This window comes from Chrysoperla carnea, chromosome 3, assembly GCF_905475395.1.
Source record: "Chrysoperla carnea chromosome 3, inChrCarn1.1, whole genome shotgun sequence".
NCBI classification, from domain to species: Eukaryota; Metazoa; Arthropoda; class Insecta; order Neuroptera; family Chrysopidae; genus Chrysoperla; species Chrysoperla carnea.
Window position 1 is genome coordinate 4,317,453 of NC_058339.1, and position 15,447 is coordinate 4,332,899.

Genomic DNA, 15,447 nt, shown 5'->3' on the forward strand with positions numbered 1-15,447 from the left:
GTAGTTAACCAAACAAAAAATAATTCAAACAAAAATTACAGAATTTGAAGGGGGACATCATGTTCTGATATCAAATTGGGCCTAGTTCTTCGAGTTCCTTTAATAGCCAATTTAGATCACTAACGATCTAACGACCACTTTAAGTTTATGTAGATCAAAGCCATGGACACATGCAAATATCCTCTATGCCCTTGACAACTTTAGGCTAAAGCATTTTTCCGTGTGATTTTCGAAAAAGTGGTAATTTTTTATGAGGACCAAGTTTCTAATTTAAAGTGAAGGATCTCAGTTGGCTATTAAAGCAATCCGAAAAACTAGATCCAATCTGATGTCAAAACATGATGTTCCCCATCAAACTCTACAACTTTTTATTATTTTATAATAGGTTTACTACAAAACGAGCTATTAGCCATTATAAATTAAAATGACCCACCCTGTATATGCTTTAATGACTGACACTAAAGTATTTTAATTGAACAAAATACTTTATATAATAACATAAATGTAATTTAAAACTTTAATTTATTTAAATGTTTCGAATGATTAACCAAAATGAGGTGGGTGACGTAGATTCTGTAAACCAAAACAATGTTTATCCATCCAAAAGAACGTACTCGTAGTATTTACGTCCCTCGATAAGTAGTATATCCAAAAGGTGTCAATAACAATGGTATATGATAATGTTCAACAGGAGCGCGGCAATCGAATACAATCTATAATCAATATTTTATAATTAGCACAACAAAATTAAATTAAATATCATGGTAATCAAGAAAAAAGTCCTAGACATTTGTGTTACTAACCTCAATGAACGGATATAAAGATTCTTGTTTGCGTAATTCAAAATATCTGTCCACATCATAATGTAATTTATAACGACCAGCAGAAAAATCACCACGTTCTAGGAAATTATTACAACGACCATCTGGATTTGTTATTGATTCGTTGATATATGTCCAACGGCCTTCGATTAATTTATATAAACTAACTTGAAGTCCAGCAACTGGAGTTCCTTTGGATGTATCCAAAACATGAGTTGAAATTGGTGGCTTGTTCGACATTGTCTGAATTAAAGGAAGTGGTTGACGTGGTTGCTGAAATTTAACACACAAAAAATTGGATAAGTACATATTTAATCAAATTAAATTTTTAGCATTTAATTTGGGTCTAAAGGCGCACATCTTACGTAGGCATTACACATGACCTAGGTGTTATATCGTATACAGGGTGCATTTTAAGTTGACATAAACTTGAAATTCGAAAAATAACTTTTATCGAAAAAAATGCTACAGCGAAAAATCCTGTATGTATTTTCTAGGATTATTTAAATAATTAGAAATTATAAAACTACCAAAAGATTATTAGAGCTGCAGTATAATAAATCTTGTAAAAAAGTCTCAACCAAAAATATATTTATCAGAATTTTCAAAAACATAATTCAGTATTAAATTATAAAAAATATATAATTAAAACTATTAAAATTGAACTTCACAAAAAACACGAAAATTATACCTCAGAATTGGACGATACCAAACTTGTATCGATTTGATCACTATTAGTTTTATTTAAATGTCGATAAATAATAGAAAGCCTTTCAGACATAATGATAATAAAAACTAAGAAATAAATACTAAGCAATTAAAATAGTTCAAAATAATATGACCTTATCAAAAATAAAACTTGGGTCATCACAAAGTTTACTTTCTTATCTCTAATCAAAATTCAAATAATGATAAGTATACTCATCAAAAAAACATAAGGATAATTCTTATGTATTATAAATGTGAAAGTAAGGTTGTTTGTTTGCTGAAGCGTCTAAATTTCAATTGAGTATAGTCTATGAATGCTTCGGGAACTGAGCCACCTGGCACTGAATAACACAGTCAGACTGATCTGGATACTAGGCCACTCTGGCGCTATAGGGAATGAAGTAGCAGACTTGTGGTCGTCTGAAACGAGAGGGGTCATCTTTCAATTCCATTGAAAGACGCTCCGTAATTTACCGAATCAAGCTGTGCATAACCACGGCAAAGTTAGGTCATTCAACTGTGCTCTGTTATAACTCACTAGAACACAGTTGAGAAAATAGTGGGACTCTTGGGGACTTTTGACAGAACATTATCGATTGAACTATCACCTTCATAACATGGGGATCTGTGATGATCCCACTTGTAAGGCCTGTATCAAGGACGATGAAACCTCCATAAAAAAGCACATTTTAGAGTGTTTTAACCGAATTCCCTGCAAACCAAAACCATTTTTTCATCCCGCTTTGAAAGTTTGTACAAAATATTAAGAAAAAAAAAAGCAAAGCGGTAAAGGATAATAAAAAATTTTCAAGAATCTGGTTTAAAAAACCAGAAAATACAAGCGAATCGTATAAAATGTAAATGATCCCAACCTAATTTTTGCTAATATCATTGAAATTTTAGAAAAATTTTGTGAAAATTAAAATTGTACTAGAATTTTTTTGATAAATGTAATAAAATTTATTTACTTGTTGATAAACTTTTCGCAAATGAATTCCATGTTCAACTTCTTCGGTTTCCTCTATTTCTTCCTCATCTTGATATTCTTCACATTCCTCCTCAACATGTACTTCACCGTCCATTGATTCGGTTGTTACGTCGACTTCTTCTCCTTGACTTGAACCAGCAATAACAATATCTTCTAATTCTCCGCTATATTCCCCTAATTCTTGTTTCTGAAAAATAATGAATCCGAGCGTTAAGGATTTGTTTTTTGATGAGTGGCCATCTGTAGATTCTTTCAAGTATTAAAAAACGTCATAATGAAAAATACAAAAAACGTTTTTAGCAATAAAATGCTACGACGTGGTACGTTGACGGGTCGTAAAGAGTGTGATCGTAATCGATCATTAATGGGCGATCATCCTTTTGAGATTGCTAAAAAGAATTTGAATTTTGAAGGATGTAATGTATGTGATCGTCGTTGGTTTGATTTACAAATTAATAAAGATGGATTTTGTTGTATTTGTCATAAATTTAAAATAAAAAATGAATTGAATATTTTCACAGCGGAAAATAACATGGGTCATACCATTCGCGAGATATTACAAAGTTTTTTAGCTAGTTTGAACCTGGCATAACTTTGGCATATGGATTTTTAATAAACAAAGCGTTGCTCCAAGGTTAAAGTGGTATAATCGCACAGCCTCGAAACAAAAATGGTAAAAAACAAACCTGAGATCTGATGAAATTTAATTGAGCTGCTTTTTGATGTCGTATCGTACATGTATGTTTTAATAAACTCAATCGATGAGCATGTAAACTTTTCTGACAATATGTACAATACGCTCTTGTTGATTGTCCAGGTATACCACGTAACCAGCCTAGATAATAAAATCATAACATTTACTTATTAATTAATAATATTTATAATTAAAATCATTATGACGCCATCATTTATTAGTTTACCTTTAAAGTCGGGCATTTGCTCCCATGCGGTTCTATACGTTTGTTTGTAGTATTTCGGTTTTATTGATAATGAATTATTTTCAAAAGTTTCACTATATTCAATACTTCCATCCAAACTACTCTCAACATCATTATCCATTATTTCCCCGCCAACCAATAAATAACAAAAATTCAATTTGTATAGTTTGTAACCAAAATTGGGAAGAAATATTACTAAAATGAAATGGCGTTTATAGGAAATTACGAAAATCACTAAATGCGAACATAGTTACACTTCAAGCTACATACAATTATAATCATCGACTTATTTTAATATAGACTTCACGGATATTCACGTATTTAGGAAACATAGGATGGATCTGTTGTTCCGGATCTATTTGTCCCAGGTCTATTTTTTCTAGATCTATTTTATTTTTTCGGTCTATTTTTTCCAGGGCTATTTTTACCGATTACAGTTTTATCGTTTTTCAGGACAAAATTATTAGTCTATACTTAACATTAAGTCTGTGAATATAACACGAGTATATGAATCATGAAACCTTCGTGCTATGAACATTTACTAGCTCGACTCGTGCGGAATTCAGCTACCGTAACCTGTCGCTAAAAACAACAAACAACAAATTTCGTAGAAAATTGGTGAAAAAAATCAAAAGTTCTTAAATTAATAACATGTTTGCCTACTAATGTTTTGACTATTACATCTCTAGAGTATTAGGAGAGCATCTGAAAAAACTAATATGTTTGCAAAATAAACTTATTTAAATTTATGATTTTTTTTTTTTCAAATAATTTGTCTAGCGTGTTTTTTCCGTCAAACCTAGACATAATAAGTTTGAAAATGAGGAGTGAAGCATGGAATTAAATGATAAAGGAATAAGGAAGATAAGGGTAGGACAGAAAAAAACTTGCTAGAGTAATAATATATAAGATTATAAAGCTATCTTCATTTAAATGGAACTTGTTACATAAATATTTTGTTTCTTAAACATTTGAAACGTGCGCAATGCTTTTAAAATTCAAATTTGAAAAAATTAGCTAATTTTTTTAGTTTGATTTTTATTTATATTTAATAAAAATCATTATAATTGTTTTATAAAAACAAAATATTCCAAATTGTTTAATAATAATTGAAAATAAAGTAACAACTAAATGAGTTTGTTGTTTACATACTCGCCCGGACATTTACTGTGTTGAGGATCAGTGCTTTTTTGTAAATCAGACTATATAAGTTTAAAAATAATAATCGAATTAATAATAATATTCGTTGTGTGTGTAGTCATGGTAGGGATAATAAAATCGATGCCAGCGCTTTAAGTGAAAAATTTTGGAGATAAAGGAGGCTGTTATGACTAATTTGCAATTCTTTACATGTTAATGATATAGAAACTGTCAAATTAAAATGATTGAAAAACACTAATTAATTAAACTTAATGCATTAAAAATTGTGAAAATAAGAAATCAAATTGTACAAATATTATTTTTCAAATGTAAATTATCATAATTATTTATTTAAATTTGTGAAACAAGAATATTAAATTTAAATGTAAGTTTTCAATGCAATCCATACAATTCTATATGCATCCATACAATTCTATAATTAAAGTAGTGTATCGTTGTCATGGAAACGAAATTCACGCACGAAGCGAATAGGAGACTTTCTATAGATATAGATAGATAGATAGATAGATAGATAGTCACTCATCACGATATCTCTGGAACTATAAGACCTAGAGACTTGAAATTTGGGAGGAATATTCCTTTTGCCAAGTAGAGGTCAGCTAAGAACGGATTTTACGAAATTCCACCCACAAGGGGGGTTGCGGGGGTGTTCATGAATAAAAAATTCATATTTTTCAATTATGGCTTTTAATAGTTCAAAACTTGGTCAGAATGTTTTAAATTACATTTAGAAATTTTTTTAACCTTCGGAGGGTAGAAAGGTGTAGCGAGAAAGTGGGAAGGAAATATCGAATATTTACAAATATACCTAAGTGGGGTATCAAATAAAAGAGCATGACGTGTACATTACAAAACTGTTATCCAACGCAAGGAAATGTGGAGGGAGGGGTGCAAGTGGGGATGTTGCCCAGCAAAGCGGGCGGGTAACAGCTAGTTAATAATAAAATTCAAAATTTAATAATAGTACAGCAAAAGATGTTACAAAAATCGGCTAATTAAGGAAAATGAAGTAAACCGCTTACTTTTAGCTAAAATATCGTGAAATGTGTTTTTTAATCATTCGTAAACCATGAGTTAGTTGCGCAAAAGCTTCTATTTGTTTATTAAATGAAAGGGACAATGTAAAATTTGACTTAAAAAATTAATAAACTGGCAACTTGTATTACATATATGTGAGTGTTTGTCACTGATGTTAGTTGATCACTAGAGACTTCAGATGTCACTTACAATTATATTTCTACTCCTCTATCCTATCCTCTTTGGTTTATACTTCAGTTATAATTGGGAACACTTCAAAAACTATGTAATTATTTTTTGAAATTTTGTTGGAAATCAGTTTTCATAAAAAACTTGAGGATCTCTGTCTTTCCCATTTACGTTTATTTAAAGTAGAGAAATGAAAAGCCGTGATTAAGATTTAGTAACAATATTTTTTTAAACAATTTAAGTTATCTACAAATATTTGTTGTAATTTAGCGTGTTATTGGGCTTGTTTAAATTAGTAAATTGTTTTTGTAACTTGGCATATGTTGCTCTAATCTCTTGTAAACGTATTTCATCTAATCTATTAACATGATCCTGCTCCTTTTTACGCAATATACCATAAGATTTATCATCTTTTAATGATTGTAAATGTTCTTTCCGTTGTGTTAAATAATTTTGTCGTCTTACTTCATTTTCATTTGCTCTTTTTCCCGCTAAAAATCTTTTACGTTGAATTTCTGCATTCATAGCATGACGTTGTCTTTCCGTTTGTTTTGTTACCATATTCACTTTTGCTTTATATTGAACTTCAAACCGGTTTATCCTTTCCTTTTCTATCTGTTGGCTAGCTTGTTGCACTTTTATTGCTTTTTGAGCCCGTTTCTTTTTTTGTTCCTCTACAATTTGCATGGATCTTGATTTATTATTATCTAGTAAAATACTTGTATTTAATCTGTGCTTTGTGGCAGATTCTCCATTGGTACGCCTGGTAGTACTTTCCTTTTTTAACATTTTATCATGACTTTTAAAATTCGCATGTTTGTGTTCGTCTAATTTTAATGTTTTAACAGTTTTCAACATAATTATAATACTTATATTTGTGTTTATTAATAACTTGTAAATTTTAAACCAAATTAAAAATTTACTAAAAAAAACCTGCCAAACGAATAAATTTGTTCCATAGATTATATAATAATATAGATTGCTTACTTCAACCCATAGAGATAATAACATATAGAGTAGGAGAGCCATAGGCAGGCCTGTGAGTGCGAGTGTCCAAAGAGGGAAGATGAGTGACTCATACTTATCTTTGTCTAATCATAAATAATTCAGAGAGACAGATATAGGTAGCATCAATATTTTTAGGCGTTACAAACTTGAGACTAAACTTAATATACTTTGATATATAATACATATTTACAGAGTATAAAAATGAGATTTTTTCAATGATTTTCAAACAAAAATCAATTTTTTTCCCAAAAATTAATACAAATTAGAAAAAGAAGCTTGTGTGGAATCATTTGCAACGAATAGAGTTTTGAATGTGAACATGGCTTTACTTTAAAAATCATATGATAGGACATCTTTAGTATTAAACCAGTACTAGCACGACAAGACAATTCATTTCTGGAATAATTTAACAAATAAATAAAAAATCTTAAATCATCCATTTTAAAAATATTGTGAAAGTGAAATATAAATAAATCAATCAAAATGACAATATCTGCTGCATCTGGAGATTTTAAAAAGCCAACAGTTCAAGCTTACAAAGATAAAAGTAAACCGGCTGATATTCGAGCTAGTAATATCAATGCTGCAAAAGGTATTTCATTAAATTTTTTAAATAAAATTTCCACCGAATTTATGCTTAAATTATTCATTCAAGCAATTTTTCAAAATTCAATCCAAATTATCGATATTAAAATGTATTCAGTGATCTTATTTCATTGGTTTTTCCTGTTAAATTTTCAGCTGTCAGTGATGCAATTCGAACAAGTTTGGGACCCCGTGGGATGGATAAAATGGTAAATTTATTTTTTTAATTAGTTTGATAGTAATATAGTTTGACAAGACAAAGTATGATGTGCTTGACGCTTTGAAAATTCACTATTAAAATATATGATCTAAGGCTTGACGGCACAATTTAAAAAATTTTTATAAGAAAAACAATTTATATTTTTCGATGTAAGAAAAATCGAGTTTTGTATAATAATTCTACAATTATTGCACAAGAAGGATAATTTTGAAGATAAAAGTGAAATGTGTTTTTCCAAACGTGCTTCTTCACATAGTTTTTAATAAAATTTTCAATGAGTTTATGTTTGCGATATAAATTTCAATTGTGAAAATTTTTTTTCTAATAAAAAATTGATATTTTTTTTTTTTAATTAAAAAATTGTGTTACTCAAATAAGTTTATTTATTTTTTTTTTTGAAACGTAGATTCAAGCAAGTAATGGCGAAGTTACGATCACAAATGATGGAGCTACCATTCTTAAACAAATGAATGTTATGCATCCTGCAGCAAAAATGGTATGAATTTTATATATTTAAGTATTTAAAAAGGAAATATACAGGGTTTCGAAGTTGAATGTCTAAGTAAGATGTGCGCCTACACATCCAACATTTTTCGCTTGAAGAAGTTTTATCGATAAAAGTTATTTATCGAGTTTGAATCATTTAACTATAAACACCCTGTATATAAAATTTTTAATTATATACAGAGTGTTTAATATTTTATAAATTGATTTTTAGTTGGTTGAATTATCTCGTGCACAAGATGTAGAAGCTGGTGATGGAACCACATCCGTTGTAGTCGTTGCTGGTGCATTCTTAGAAGCCGCTGAAAAATTATTACATCGTGGAATTCATCCAACAGCAATATCTGATGCATTCCAACGTGCATCCACTAAAGCTGTAGAAATATTAACAGAAATGTCCAAACCAATTGAATTAACCGACCGTGAAAATTTAATAAAAAGTGCATCAACATCATTAAATTCAAAAGTTGTCTCACAACAATCAAGTTTATTGGCACCGTTAGCTGTGAACGCTGTTTTAAAAGTAACGGATCCTGCACGGGAGTTAAATGTTGATTTAAAGGATATTAAAGTTATACAAAAGTTGGGAGGCACTGTTGAAGATACGGAATTAATTGAAGGTTTAGTATTCACACAAAAATCAGCGAATGTTAATGGTCCAAAACGTATTGAGAAAGCAAATATTGGTCTTATTCAGTTTTGCATTTCTCCACCAAAAACTGATGTAAGTATAAAAATAGCTCGACCAAAGAGTTAATAGATTTGTAAGATATTGGTATTTTATTTTTAGATGGATCACAATGTGATAGTCTCTGATTATGCAGCAATGGATCGTGTCTTAAAAGAAGAACGTGCTTATATTTTGAATATTGTAAAACAAATCAAAAAGACTGGATGCAATGTACTTTTAATTCAAAAATCTATTTTAAGGTAATTTATCTTAATTTTTAAATACATCTATTTTTTATTTTTTAAAGAAGCATCCCTAACATACTGCTTGTGAGAAGAATAATTAGAATTCTTAAAAAAATATTATATACAACATTAAGTCAAAAATTTTTTGGTAACATTGACAGTATCGCAAACGTTAATGTTTTCATATACAAACTTGCATCCCCTTTTTCACGTCCTTAGCAGTTAACTTTTCAAAAATCCTTTCTTAGTGAGCGTCCAGTAATTATTTATCATATTTTTTCAGGGATGCAATCAGTGATTTAGCAATTCATTTCCTGGATAAAATTAAAGTAATGGTTGTTAAAGATGTTGAACGTGAAGACATTGATTTTGTTTGTAAAACATTAAATTGTCGTCCAATTGCCAGTTTAGATCATTTCGTTGCAGAAAACTTATCACATGCAGCTTTAGTCGAAGAAACACAAACTGGTACAAGTCGTTTCGTTAAAATAACCGGTATTCAGAATCCAGGTCGTACTGTAACCGTTGTAGTTCGTGGATCAAATAAATTAGTATTAGAAGAAGCTGCACGATCTTTACATGATGCATTATGTGTTATACGATGCTTGGTAAAGAAACGTGCTTTAATTGCTGGCGGTGGAGCACCCGAAATTGAACTTGCAATACGTCTTGCAAATCATGCACAAACATTAGAAGGTGTTGATGCGTATTGTTGTCGTGCATATGCTGAAGCATTAGAAGTAATTCCATCAACTTTAGCTGAAAATGCTGGTTTAAATCCAATACAAACTGTTACGGAATTACGTAATAGACATGCTGGGGGTGAAATAACAGCTGGTATTAATGTGCGTAAGGGTGCTATTACAAATATTTTAGAGGAAAATGTTGTACAACCGTTGTTAGTTTCAATCAGTGCTATTACTTTAGCAACTGAAACTGTTCGAAGTATTCTCAAAATTGATGATATTGTAAGTATTTAATTCTTTATAAAAAAAAACCATTGTATTTTCATCCTTAAATCATCCCGAATTCCATCCTTTTTAAGGTTATTTCCATGGATGTTGGTAAAAAAGAAATGAAAGAAAATAAATCTGTCTAAAAATCCTTACCTTCAATTTTTCCTTATTCCTTGTCTATTCTATTCAGGTTAGTCCCACAAAATAAGTGTTTGTCGGCTATGTGTGTGTGTGTGTGTGTGTGTGTGTGTGTGTGTGTGTGTGTGTGTGTGTGTGTGTGTGTGTTTGTGTCTGTCTGTCTGTGGCATCGTAGTGCCTCATTTGAAAGGTAATTTAGTGGAGAGGGTTTTTATCGAGTTTAGGATACCATACCCGGAATAACTACAAAATAGGCGATGATCCTCAAAGTGGGCTCAGTATGGAGAATGTTCTAAGGAAAAAATTAATTTAATGGAGAGTGTTCCAAGATATGTTTTAAGTGCGATTTTAGAATTCCGTACCTGGGGGCCGTTCATAAAATACGTCACGCTAAAATTAGAATTTTGAGACCATATTTTATCAATAGCTTGTCACATAATAAAACATGGATTTATTTTTTAAATTTCAGGTAAACACCATGAATTGAATGGAAAATTAAACAAAATCATTAATTAACATAAATTTAAGTGCGCTTCTTTAATTTATACATTTTTGTGCATTCATTTCACACATAATAAATAAATAATGCTTTAATAAATTTCAAATTTGTATTGTTGTCTTTAATAAATTGTATTACGTATTTTTTTAATCTTTATTTCGAATAATAAATATTAAATTTTCACACATCACAATTTGATTTTATTTAATTTTTTTTTTTCGTATTTTGTAAAAAGCAGTAAAAACAAATGCCTCTTAATTTTGAAGTAACACCTGTTGATACATAAATAGGAAATAGGTTTAATAACAAAATTTCAACATTTCAAGGTTTTGATGGATTAAATGGATTAAGTAGAGGTTAAAATTATGCATTATCTCGGAATAATTAAGGACATTCATGCGTCAACAATCTAAATAGAGAAAAAACAAAAAAATATGATCATGCCCTAGCCAAACTCCTCAAAAATTGACCTCCATAGCATTCTGTTTTTCGCCTTGATACACCATCCTGTGATCTTCATAATTCGGAGATCATCCGTGATATTGTCCATTTATCTCATATTGGGCCTCCCTCTTTAGGTTTTTTAATTTCCCAGACACTCTTAGGTTTTCTGATGCTGCTTTAATTCTGCATCTATGATATTGTCAAAAGCTTGTTTGAAATCTACGAATATGTGTAAGTCGCCTATCTTTCTGTACAGTGAGAGGTGTGGCAACAACTGAGGTAATTGCTTAGGCCAGTTAGGGACATTTATTAAAGAAGATCCATTTATCAAAAAAACATACATGAATGTCAAATTTTTTCTTACGAATCAACAATGACAAGTAAGACAGCATCACTTTGTTTTGACATTTCCATATCCCCGCCATGATTTGACCTAAGTAATTACCTCAGATGTAGGCACATTTTAAATCTTTTGACGCCCATTCCATGTACTTAATAGTCTATGGTCTCAATACTGATTTAAAAATAACTTGAATAATAAAAACTAAAAGTCCCGCCATATGTTGTTAGCATTTGAATTAGGCATTCATTTGTAGAAACTCGTTAAAAATTTATCTTTATTGTGAACTATTTTCATTAACTTGAGTAATCAATCAAACGGACAATCTTTATTATGTCTTATGCTCACGCAATATTGTCCTTTGGCACTGAAATAAATAAAAAATACATTTATTCAATCGATTTTATAGGTAGTGCCTTAAGAGATCAGTTATCGAAATCATATTTACCTGATTGGTGTCTTAATACCCATTGGAACAACTTTCCCCGGTAATAATCCTAGACCTTGTCGTTTTGGACACGCATTGGAACAAGGTACTCCTATTAGTTTAACATTCTTTAGAATTGAAGCAGCATAATAACAGGCGCTTTGGAAATGGCTACATCGAGCTTGACCTATTGAGAGAAAAAAATTTATTTGAATTATCGAATGGTAATCGATAAACTTTGCAATTGAAGGATTTTAAAAAAGCACTCACTGTCGCAAGTTTTTGAAATATCAATTTTTGGATATTTTTTACATAAAATATACATTAAAAAAATTGTTTCCACTTACGTAGTGCATGACCTTTACAGCCAGGTTGATTGGTTCCACCATTAACACAAAAATCCACATGACCAACTACATTTTCTTCGCCTAAAAATCCAGCATTTGTATGTATAACCTGAACATGATATGCATCATCTCGAGTTAATCGAAATTGTGCATCTCCATAGCTATCCACTAGGGGCCTCGCTGGATCCAAACCTTTAAAACGAACAATTTAAATTAAATCTTTTGAAATCCAAATCTTTTTTTGCATGTGTAGCTTGAAATTGATTCGTACGTCTATAATATATCTCTCGTAGACAAAAGTAAGCATTGAGAGTATCCTAGAATAGGTGGCCATTGAGAGTATCTCGTTTACAAAAATCATTAATTAATGGTTCAAAATGATGCTCATAGATGGCGTAGTGAAATGGCAATTAAATTTAACATTTCACTATGTGTTTATGTGTTAGTCTGATGTGCGTAAGAAACACAAACAAACAAACATCCTTACTTTCACATTTATAATATATAGGGATTTTTACCAATAATTTTATATTGTTTTGCATTCAAATGTCTACTCATCATTCCACATATATGAGCACCCAAAGAATGTCCTACGCAATGTATTTTTTTCGCTAATGCACCATGATGAGTTAAATATGAATACAATTGGGCCGAACATCGGGATACAAGACGTGTATTCGATAAGGCTGATAAATAACATGGAAAAATTGTTAATGATTCCCAATCCACAGTGAACACATTGTACTCTCCAGTTGAAAGATAAGCTAGAACAAAAATTCCTAAAATTAAAAGTTGCTTGTGTTTGAGGACCATTTAAATTTATTTGGACGATAATAGTTCGTTTTATAATTAACCAATCAAAAGAGATAGAATAACACTTTAAATTAGAAAGTTGATCCTCATAAAAAAACTAAGATTTTTAATTTAAAACATTTTTTCGAAAATCGTTAGCTTTCGTAGGAAATGCGACTTAAAAATATGCCATTTAATTGAAATCTTAAATAAAATAATTCAATCTGATATGAGATGAATGAGTACCTACAACAAACCTATATTGCATTATTTATAAAAATCCGAAGAAAAGTAGAGTGCTGGGTCAAAATTATTTAAGTGACCTTGTTTTCATAAGAATATATTGCGATACGCGTTCAAAGGTCTTGGTATCACAATAAAAACAACTATTCTTTTTTTATTAAACTGTAGGAAAGGAAAAAAACAAAAATTTCTAAAAAAATTGGACCATCTTTTTTTTATAATAAACATCACTGACAACAACTCAAAAACCAGATTAACGGTATTTTGGCAATACTTTGATCTCTCTCTAAATACTAGAAGCATTATATTACAAGTCAACAATCAACATAGCCTCCAAGTATAATTAAAGAATGACTCTTAAATGTCTTTTCAATAGTTTTCCCAAAAACTCCGACAAAAAAGAACGTTCCGAGGTAAATTTTTTAGCAATTTTTTTGAATTTTTGTTTTTGATCACATTAAGAACTCATCCGCCACGGTCACAAAGTGTGTAGGTACGTCAAAAAAGTTTTCTGGCCGATTGAGTGTCTGAGCTATTCCTTTTTTTTTACAACAATAAAATATAGGTTCAAATATATGATTACCATTTCTTATGATAGTCATTGGTGTTTTATTCTCAGTTCCATTAAAGCCATGAATGATTATAACACTTTCTTTATGTGGATTCCATCCCATGTACTTCAATGCATTTGGATTTTTAATATCAATTCTTTTTCTTCTTGTTCCTGTATCACTAATCAATTTATTTATTAATAAAATTCATTTTCAATAAACCAATAATCTATAAAAGAAGAAACTAACTGACTGATCGATCAACCCACAGCTGAAACTGCTGGGTTGCTAGAAGCATGAAATTTTGCACAAACTTTTTACTTAAATGACGTAAGTGAGCCAAAGAAGGCATTTTTGGAAATTTAACTTTTAAAGGTGGTGAAAAAGGGAATACAATTTTGTATATGGAAACCCCATGTAAATAATTGTATAGAGAAATGTAGATCAACGTTTGCTATAAACTATAATTCCAATGTTACGAAGGTTTTTTTTAACTTTATGTGGTTTACAATATTTAAAAAATTCTCATAAACGGTATATCAGGAATTTCTCTGAAACGACTCGACCGATCAGTTACAAATTTCGGCTTTGTATAGCTACTAATAATATTTATTTTCACTTACGGTGTGTATAAGAAAAATTTAATATCACTATTTGGACATTGTGCTGCTTTCTTGATTACACATCGCCAATATCGAATGTCAAACATATCCATTATTTCAGCCAATAAACCTGTAAAATAAATATTGCCGCTTAATTGGCATACATGTAACTTTGTTTGCTTGATTCTTTTATCCTCACTTTAAAGATGAAAAGAAGTTTTTAAAGTTTTTTTCCTGAAAATTAATGTGCGTATGATTTTTCGATCTCGAAACAAGACCTCATTTGTAAACAATTAAGCGACAGTTTTACAATTTTGTCTATTCTGAAATATTTGATATTTGAATTATAGGACTAGACAAAAACGCACATCAAATTAGAAGGGGAAATAGGGCTTTATAAAGACCAAAGCTCACAGTCAAATTAAAAATTAAAAACTCTTCGTTCGGTTTATCGCCGAGTAAAAGTAAAAAGTTTAAAATGACATTTTAATAAATTAATAAATTTATTTTTAAACAGGTTTGATGACGGCCGGATATTATACCAATAATCATAAACAAGAAATAATAAATTATAAATTTAAAAACAATCATTTGTGAGACCATATGCCATTTTAACCCGACTGCGGTAATGTGTTTATCATTCTAAGTATGTATGTATGTGTTGTCCTAAATGGCACACAAGAGACCAAACGCGTGGACCGATTTTGATGATTCTTACATCAATCGATTTGACTTAACCTTGCGAGTGCTACTGAAAATATGGAAGTAATGAAAATTAAATATGGTGACTACCAGAAGCCTTATTGTGAAAAAGAAAAAAAATAAAAGTCGGCAAACTATGTTAAGTAGGGTATCATTGAATAGCGTTTAAATAGAAAAATCGATTGACGTGAGAATCGTTTAGTTTGGCTAACGCGTTTGGTGTCTAGAGCGCTACAAAACATACATACAAAGGCTGAAAATGAAAATCGATAAACTATGTTAAGTTTGACCTTGTAGAAAAATAAGTCCGAATAGCAGTTTTTAAATTTTTACCTTTTTTTAAAAAGTTTGA

The 15,447-nt window shown here is 30.3% G+C and overlaps 3 protein-coding genes across 3 annotated transcripts; 1 reads left to right on the top strand and 2 right to left on the bottom strand.

The window, feature by feature from the left end:
- Window positions 1–428: 428 nt before the first annotated feature.
- LOC123294811 lies at window positions 429–3,678 on the bottom strand. The gene is made up of 5 exons (XM_044875967.1): window positions 3,438–3,678; window positions 3,204–3,352; window positions 2,498–2,704; window positions 804–1,094; window positions 429–713 (listed from the first exon to the last, which is right to left on the bottom strand). The coding sequence occupies exons 1-5, from the start codon at window positions 3,574–3,576 to the stop codon at window positions 624–626; spliced, it is 876 nt and encodes a 291-aa protein (XP_044731902.1). The 5' UTR covers window positions 3,577–3,678; the 3' UTR covers window positions 429–623.
- Window positions 3,679–7,177: 3,499 nt separating this feature from the next.
- LOC123295297 (T-complex protein 1 subunit delta) lies at window positions 7,178–10,782 on the top strand. The gene is made up of 7 exons (XM_044876590.1): window positions 7,178–7,422; window positions 7,572–7,624; window positions 8,042–8,131; window positions 8,354–8,863; window positions 8,930–9,069; window positions 9,338–10,022; window positions 10,618–10,782. Exons 1-7 carry the CDS (start codon window positions 7,314–7,316, stop codon window positions 10,633–10,635), a joined length of 1,605 nt encoding a protein of 534 aa, XP_044732525.1. The 5' UTR covers window positions 7,178–7,313; the 3' UTR covers window positions 10,636–10,782.
- Window positions 10,783–10,906: 124 nt separating this feature from the next.
- On the bottom strand, window positions 10,907–14,508 carry LOC123295298 (lipase member H-A). Its single transcript, XM_044876591.1, has 6 exons — window positions 14,415–14,508; window positions 13,824–13,972; window positions 12,724–12,969; window positions 12,206–12,397; window positions 11,880–12,045; window positions 10,907–11,798 (listed from the first exon to the last, which is right to left on the bottom strand). Exons 1-6 carry the CDS (start codon window positions 14,504–14,506, stop codon window positions 11,741–11,743), a joined length of 903 nt encoding a protein of 300 aa, XP_044732526.1. The 5' UTR covers window positions 14,507–14,508; the 3' UTR covers window positions 10,907–11,740.
- Window positions 14,509–15,447: the final 939 nt, after the last annotated feature.

Excerpts from the sequence above, each read along its gene's own strand:
- LOC123294811 (XM_044875967.1), bottom strand. The coding sequence starts at position 3,576 with ATGGATAATGATGTTGAGAGTAGTTTGGATGGAAGTATTGAATATAGT. Across the intron at positions 3,353-3,437 it reads GCAAATGCCCGACTTTAAAG|GCTGGTTACGTGGTATACCT; the intron begins GTAAACTAATAA and ends TTTATTATCTAG. Across the intron at positions 2,705-3,203 it reads TAAATTTCATCAGATCTCAG|AAACAAGAATTAGGGGAATA; the intron begins GTTTGTTTTTTA and ends ATTATTTTTCAG.
- LOC123295298 (XM_044876591.1), bottom strand. The coding sequence starts at position 14,506 with ATGGATATGTTTGACATTCGATATTGGCGATGTGTAATCAAGAAAGCA. Across the intron at positions 13,973-14,414 it reads AAATTTTTCTTATACACACC|TGATACAGGAACAAGAAGAA; the intron begins GTAAGTGAAAAT and ends TAAATTGATTAG. Across the intron at positions 11,799-11,879 it reads GGTATTAAGACACCAATCAG|TGCCAAAGGACAATATTGCG; the intron begins GTAAATATGATT and ends TATTTATTTCAG.
- LOC123295297 (XM_044876590.1), top strand. The coding sequence starts at position 7,314 with ATGACAATATCTGCTGCATCTGGAGATTTTAAAAAGCCAACAGTTCAA. Across the intron at positions 7,423-7,571 it reads TAATATCAATGCTGCAAAAG|CTGTCAGTGATGCAATTCGA; the intron begins GTATTTCATTAA and ends TTAAATTTTCAG. Across the intron at positions 8,864-8,929 it reads TTTCTCCACCAAAAACTGAT|ATGGATCACAATGTGATAGT; the intron begins GTAAGTATAAAA and ends TTTTATTTTTAG.